At 50.1% G+C, this 8,143-nt stretch overlaps 1 protein-coding gene across 1 annotated transcript; it reads left to right on the top strand.

Annotated features, from left to right (window-relative positions):
- Positions 1–7,110: 7,110 nt before the first annotated feature.
- KRP23_9134 (uncharacterized protein) lies at positions 7,111–7,587 on the top strand (the record flags this gene model as incomplete). Its single annotated transcript, XM_067894660.1, has 1 exon — positions 7,111–7,587. One exon carries the CDS (start codon positions 7,111–7,113, stop codon positions 7,585–7,587), a length of 477 nt encoding a protein of 158 aa, XP_067742311.1.
- Between the last annotated feature and the right edge of the window lie 556 nt (positions 7,588–8,143).

Genomic DNA, 8,143 nt, shown 5'->3' with positions numbered 1-8,143 from the left:
AGTCTAAAGAACCTCGACTTGGTTCGCTTGTTCAACCTGGTTTTTACGGTCCAGCAGCGTGATAGGTTGCATCAATGACAGTAATTGCTCCATGAGAAGTTTATCATCAGCTACCGGAAACGGACGTGGAGGTGGTGTACGGTCTTCTTCATATTTTCTTGCGCTCTCTTGGAATCTTCCACCACCACCCTACTACTTGTGTGTCAATCCACTAACTTCCAGCTTCACTCTCCGAAATGGAACTTCAATACCTCCTGGTAGCCCACATTGCAGCGCTGCAGATGAAGGAATGCTTGACAATAAGACCCGACGTGCCGTTGGCACCATGCAAGTCACCGGGCCTCCCTCTCAGCGATAACGCGTCGCCTTCAATGAGCCGTCATACTCTCTTCCAGGTGCAGGGCTATCCGTTTCCCTTTTGACCAGCGCTGTAACTGTAACACGACACCACTAACGCTCCCGGCGCACTCAAGTTCGGCACACAGCTCACACGACCCGAAACACTACAATGGTCTTTGTGCTTCTCAATCAACCTATCCATCTAGGAGCTATACAACGACGATTCCAAGCTTAGGGGAGTCGCCCCAAGTCGTGCTTCCGCAAATGATTCTGCCTAGTAATGCGGATTTGATTCCGCTCTCGACCGCATCCGCTAACCCGATTGCACGGCCTACGTACCAATCAACTGCAAACCAGCCCGCTCCAATAACACCGATTACTACATTTCGACTACAAAACGCAATTCCAAACGGCGTGCCTGCAGGAGTGAGATTTACGGTGGAAACTATCGACCTAAGGTGGGTTTTGCAGTTATACCTCGAGGTCCGAATGAGCGATCCGTCATTTATTGCTGGGGTGTCCGAGTTCTGCATGTTCAAGTCCCTTCCGTCTGGGGGTGGATATGTCTTGCCAGCAACTCGTGTCGATCGAATGAGCCCGTCCATGATCTCTATGGCAACAAAATGTTGCGTGCGACGAAACATCTAAAGGATTTACATGACATTGTATCAGCTAAGACGGCAGCAGAAGATTCGCGAAAGTAAACCCGTGATGATATTGTTACGAGAATTGTAGCTTCAGCGGACACTCCGGAAAGTAGTGAGCGCGTCAGCTTGCTGCTACAGACGGTTTTGGTGGTGTACAATAATCTGCCGTTTGTGATGGGAGAATAGGAGGAATCGCATATCCTCAAAGTCGTTGTTATCAAGGAGAATTTTCGAGCAGTCGTCAATCGACATACCATCGCGCATGCCATCTTCGATCTTTACGGTTCCGTCAAGCGCGAAATTATGTGTTTCATCCTCAACAATTGTTTGAAGGGTATCAAGAGTATGGTGATGATGTGCGAGTTTTGGATAGCCAAGATATCGGGACAAAATTTCTGGGTACCCGCATTTACTTGGTAGCCTCCGATTGGGAGCTCACTTCAATATTACTCGGTGTTCGGCAAGTTCCCCACACTATGGTGACCGCGACGGCGGCATCCGTAGACCTTTCAAGCGCTGGATCTGCCAATTTTTTCAGGACTTTGGGTTGGCAACCACAGACTTTGTTTTTCTTCGGTGACGGACGGCGGATCGGACGTGCAACACATGATGAAATCAAATCTGATGCAAGCGCGGGAGTGTTGTGTGTCGCACCTGATTAATGCAGCTACTAAAGCAGCGATTGAGATGACCAGCAACATCAACAAGTCTAAAATTCGAGCTATGTTGCAGCTTTTAAAAAAAAAGTAACGAAGACAGTGTATCAACTTCGCACAGTTGAGGTAATTGGCGAGTTGTATGAGCAATTGGTACGTCTGTTAAATCTTGGAAACGAAAAGAAGCTGATCGACTACAAACCGCACTGTTTCATAGGGTTAACAAAGGTCTTCGAGCGTATCGTGAAGCAGTAGTACTACCGTGCTAGAGCGGAGGATTCTTGCGGGTTTTAACGAACACCAGAGCAGCCGTATACCGCTATATTTGGCCAATAGGTACACGATTTAAAGAGGCCGTCGCGAGCACGTTCTCAAACGGCATTCGAAAGCGAATTTGAAAAAAATTAACCTGCTCGGTTGTTTCGCGAGTTTGCAAGTTTTTTTTTTAGTGAAGTTAAAAACGTCTAACTGACGTTCGCTTGAAGGGTCACGAGTATCGCCGACGCTTTTGTTTTCGGCGTTTCGACTTCGAGCAGCTGGAGTTCGTTCCAAGCGTGGGTAAACAGTCTGTCGGTTAGCTCTTCTCGTCGCTCTCGTCGGTTTACACAACTCAAGATCACCACAATGCTTCGTCTAGTTAGAGAGACAGAAAAAGAACAGAGCAACAACGCTCGCAATTTAGCATTTAGACAGAGGAAGAGAAGACGCCAAGCATGAATGCACTTACTTGAACGCACTGATTCAGTTTTGACGCACTTGCCGGATGTTATTGACCAATGACATTACTTGTTAACACTGTCGTCAAACTGTCTTACGAATGATCTTGATTATCGTTGTTTCGTAGCAAATAATATTAGTATATATTATATACTCGTTTGTATGGGTTCGTCGGAACTTTCGCTCCTTCTTTCATTATCATTCAAAATGGTAGCAACCACAATTATTTAGATTTGTATAGGGTATGATTGACGTGCGTTTGGTGCCAATTCATCGCCGTGAAGCAGTTAATGACTGCACACGATTCGTCAAAAAGACAGGGACAATCAAGCTAAAGCACCAGGCACAGCTCAAGCCAAAGCACGCCCAGCTCGTCGACAAGACCCACCGGTCACGACCAAGACAAGAGATGCAAAAGGCAATCAGTCCTGTCGCTTCAAACATCAACCGTCGACTTCTGTTACACAGAAGGTCGCGGTCGCCACCAATTCGTCCGTCAAGAACTTCGATGAGGGTGAGATGGCACAGGATACGTACATAGTGCCTAGACTTGTTAGTGAAGGTGTTGATGCTGCGAGTAGGTCAGCTCTAATGTTGGTGCCCGGCTCGTTAAGTCTCATGTAGATGGACACTGTCCGTCATGCAGGCTGCGTGCCCAACACGAAGACGGACACCGGGTTCGACAAGGAGATTAGAGTGGCCGAGCCGGCGTACATAGTTGAGATACGCATGCATCCGCTGGCTGACACGGCAATATATCTGTATTTGACAGTCGCGGCCACGGAGTCAGCCATCGTGGAGACTAGGCTTCTCGATCTGTATGGCTATAGGGGAACCTATGAGAGGACTACGAAGGAGCTATGAAGTATGTATGCCTACCAGGTCGCAGAGACCGCTGTCAACAAGTCGGCGCATGACCTCGACGGCACTAGAATCGCATCTCTATTTTGCTTAGAGTGGTCAACTCCATTTTACTGCAGCTGAATTCGAATAGTTCCGGTGGCTGTTACTGTGCTAAAAAGCGGGGTGGCGTTTTCAACTTTGAGTGCACGCACGGTGGCGAGATTTGGCCAGTTTTGCACTCTTTTCAAAACCTAATGGAGGTTGCAAATGATGCAAACGTGCAATGAAGAAGCATGAACGCACTAAAGTTGCCACGCCAGGTTGGTCATGATGTGTATACAGAGGCACGTACTGCTACGGCTGCGCGCATTGGCTGATTTGGGCTGGGTTTCAGCTACTTTTCTTACGTTCGGCTGTGCTAAAAGCATGTGGGGTTGCTGCTAATGCTGAGCTCTTTCCTGAAGCTGCCCCAGGACGGTATGGATGCGCGCATCGACACGAAGTTCCTCGCCGTAGGTTTGTTGAATGGAGAGGACGAGTGCGCTGTTTCGCGCCTCCACCTCCTCTCGTGCAGCTGCGACGCGCTGCTCTACGAACCTCTGCTGCTCTTCTTCATGGCGAGCCTGTCGTTGCCGGAGCTTAACCTGATGCTCGGCAATGTTGTTTGCACATTCGATAGCGCCATTCCGATCATTTCGCCATCGACACGGTAGTGCTCGGGCAGCTCGATAATTGGAATATCATCATGATGATTCTGTTTGGTGTTATGCTATTTTCCTATAGAAGCCTTGTAATATGTAAGACGCGACTTGATGTCTTTCGTCTGTCTTGGAGCGCTTTGCTTTTGGACGTGTCATTCGAATCGGCTGAGATTTTGGAAGATCATCCCCATTCATTTTGTGTGCTAGTGTGGCTCGATCCTGGAAGGCCGCAATAGGACTGCCAGGTTTGGGTAGATCTAAATCATTCCAAGCCAGATCATTTTGACCAGTAAAATGATATCTTGTTAGCCAATCAAAAACAACAATTTGCAGAACAAACCAAGTTCCCGCCCTAGTTCGGTTCGAAAGAAAGGTGAGCAAACCAAATTCTCCCCCTGGTTCGGGTTAATAGGTGGAACCGTGGTTCGGTTCGTCCCAGGGGTGGTATTTATACAATTGTGGCCCCCGTATTCGCCAGGGTGGACCATATCAGTATCTGGACGTGTGCAGACAAAATAGACGTCACCAGGGTGCCGTGTTACTGTACCGTATATAACGGCGATGATGTAACATCGTAAAAAGATTGGTTCAAGTGAAATTAAATACGGTAAAAAGTCTCGTAAAAAGTCGTTGCCCTGTGGACGTGGTGTCGGAGTAGCATAGATGGGGTGTCTCTCCTTACTTTTTACGGATGTGTTTTACGTTCTCCGTGTACATGTACTTCTATAATAAATGAAAATGGTGGCGAAAACGGGGGTCCCACCTGTACAGAACAGTAGTACACTGTATTACCGCAAAACTCTTATCGAAAGGCACCCTTGCAGGCGACGGTTAAAAAACTATCAACCTATCAGATTACTCCATTTTGATCATCTATCATGACATATCGAAAGGCACCCCGGAGATAAATTACCACCAGTCGATAGGTTACGCAGCGAGCTAGCCATTCATCAGCACTGCACTTCGCCATTACTCAGTCTGCAAGAATGCCCCGAGGAAGCCGCCCACGCGTGAAAGGCTTCGAGGCTTCGCCAAGCCAGTGCCTTCGCACTGCTATCAGCTACCAGCGCAAGTATACAGTATTAGTTATAGCTTCGTCGAGCAGAACGGCATGGCAGCAACACGCTTCTATCCCTCTCTCCAAGCGGAAGCCCGAAAGTGGAAGAAGCGGCAACTGCACAAGTGGTTTGAAGCCCGTGATGACATCGCCAAACAAGTTGCCCAAGGCAACGGGCACCTCTGCAAGGAACCACGATCTGGCGTCGGCTGCATTCTTCCTCGGGCGGAGGAGGACTACCTAGCCTTTTGGATAAGGGACCTGAAGCGCGAGGGCGTACCAGTGTCTCCGCTCATGCTCCAGATGAAGGCACGTGCAGTAGCAGGTGAGCTGGGTCTGAACCAGCGAGGTGACCGTAATCTATTCAAGGAAAATATCCTTGATAAATAAATTCCGAGTGATGCAGCTGTTATTTATTTGCAGATGCCTCTTCCCATGCATTCGGCATCCCTGGTGCTGCAAGGGGTGTCTTTCGATAAGAGTTTTGCGGTAGTGAAAGCAGCCCATCAGCCGTTGACTCCTGCATGGCGACCACATGCAGATTGCGTGACACCTTCAATGCAGAGATGAGGGCTTGACAAGTTCTCAATGAGAACTCTCGTCCGATTGTTCGCCACCATTTGGCACGTCAACGCAGGAAACAGTGATAAAGTGAGAACGGCATAACTATCAAAATCTATAGGTTAAGATGAAGGCAGGCTCCAATTTTTCAGGTGCTAAACTCGCGCACAGTCGCATTAACTCTTCACGGTATTTAATCTTGTCGTAATCCATGTGCTCACATGCCAATTTGACATACAATTCAGTGCACTGTACTTTACTTTGGATCTGCGCTCAAGAAGTAATACAAACACATGTATACGCTACGCAATGCCACACCTCAGCTAAACAAATCGTGAGCCGCTGGCAGTTGTGCGGCCTTCCCTAGACTGCGATACGGTTCTATCAAGTCTAGCAGCGTCAACGACATTGATAACTCTTGGCATTGTTAGTTTATCCAGCTAAGCGGCAAGGCTCCCATTCCAACAATGGTCGCCTCGATGAGAGTCCTACTCGCCGCTTCCGTCGCTTTCCTCGCCTCCACGACTGCCGTAGATGCAACGCACCGCCAATTGAAAGGATCACTGGCCGACGCCCCATCCGTGAAGCTCCACGTCACCTTCAAGCGCAAGGCCATGAAGCTGCACGGACAATCCGAGTTTGACGTCTACGCCACGCCTGTCGTGTCCGCCAACGGCGCCAGCGTGCTTTACAACGGATACGCCTCGTTCCAAGACGAGGACACCGATTTCACGTACACTTTCGTGGACGGCTCCGGTTACTTGACGACCACCGATTCTTCTACTCTAGAAACAGTTCAATGTCTCCCACCTCACACACTGCCCTTCGACAAGATTCTACCTGCGCTCAATGAAGCTGCGCGGATTCCGAGCGCAGCGGTGGGCAAAAAGGAACTCGAGTGTGCCAGTGGGAACCTGTTCAAGACGACGTTCGCCGGCGTTCACTACGCTATCTGCACGTCCGGTGAATCTGGCTTCACCGCAGTGAGTAGCGACCTGGACATTGACGTGGAGTACTTGGATGGACCTGTTAGTATTGAGAAGCCAGAGTTGAGCGATGGGACTTCTTCGTGTAAGATTGTAGCAAAGCCTACGTCGTTGACGCCCACCGCACTTGCTCTCGCTACTGGGAACGCCTTGCCGGCTAGTGCATCTAGAAAGCTGGAAGAAGCCTCGCACATGGCGCTGGATGAGACGGAGTGTCGGTGTTTGTCAACCCCTCGCCCGTGCGTCTTCTTTCACGGTTTGGGCAACCCGAATGAGGAGGCGGAGCTGCAAGATACGCCAGAGCTGACGAAGAAGAAGTTTGGCGATATCCACGGCCATGCTCCTTGCTGCTCTACGATCAAGTACGCTGTCCTCAACACGAACGATGCTGGCTGGAGAAACGACACGCTCCAGCAGAAGTTCTGCGATTTCTCACTTTCTATGAGTGCAACTAGCGACGTGGCCTCTGGCACCATTGACAACACGATTATTGTGACGCACTCGATGGGCGGCTTGGTCATGGCTGGGGCTCTTGCCAAGGGGAAATGCAAATTTTCGCCATCGACATCGTGGGTGGCCGTGAGTGCCCCGATGCTTGGAAGTATGGCGTCCGACTTCCTGCTTGATACATGCACCGACGAGGACAGCAAAATCGCCGTGGGTTTGTTCGAATTGTTGGGTCAATGCCCCGTGCTAAAGTCGCGGACGTCAACCACCTACCAAGGCGAATGGTACAGCACTCCATCCATCGATGCGGCGTATGTGGCTGCTCAAGAAGCGTACCGCGGCAACGTGACAGCTGCGATGTGCAGTGACAGTTTCTTTGGTCTTCTGTCGAGATATCTAGCCCCCTGCATCCTCGGTGGCACAGTGATCCCGCACTACTCCAAGAAGAACGACGGCCTCGTAGAGTTTCAGAGCTGTTTGGGGGGCCTCGACGAGAACCTTTTCGGCAACTATTACCTCGATCGCTTCTACAGGCCTCAGTTAAACCACGCGGACACTGCGTTTTTGAACGGTGAAGGCATCCTCAAGGACTCGCAGAAGCCTTTCAAGTGGTTTGAGTGTCTGGAACTATAAACTCCATAGGTAGAAGTAGGAATGCGAGTAGTTAGGCGTCCCTCACATAAATGCAACGAGTCGAGTACCCACCGTTTTCACTACTCCTCAGCACTACGCCGTGGAGAGTTCGAGAAACCACATCTCTCACCACAAACCATTTAGATTTCTCTCGCCGATTGCACGCCTGTTTGACTCGACCCCCAATTGTGTCAACGTTTTGGAGCCTGCTTCGCCAGGGTTGTGAATCACGCCGTACGCCGCGTCAACTTCTTCAACTTCGTCTGCGACTCCAGCAACCTTGGCGGGCTGGTGGCTTTAACGACCGCGGCGGACCTGCATGACCCGCAGTGGATTGTGTCGTCGTATCCCCACGGTGCGCTGTTCGTCTACCGCCTGTACGTGGAGCAGAACGGCTAGGACTGGGCTGCCGCCATAACTAACCAAAGCGTCAGATTTAAAACCGCGGCGCGCACGTTGCGAACAACCTCGTGACGACCCAAGAGAAGACAAGATCATTGGTTTGGGCACCAACGCGCACCTCTGGGACGCTTAGTGGCGTCACAGGAACACTGCT

Source organism: Phytophthora ramorum (genome assembly GCF_020800215.1).
Source record: "Phytophthora ramorum isolate Pr-102 chromosome Unknown Phyram_PR-102_s0008, whole genome shotgun sequence".
NCBI lineage: Eukaryota > Oomycota > Peronosporomycetes > Peronosporales > Peronosporaceae > Phytophthora > Phytophthora ramorum.
The sequence above is the reverse complement of the archived record's forward strand: the minus strand, read 5'-3'. Positions and strand labels throughout refer to the sequence as shown.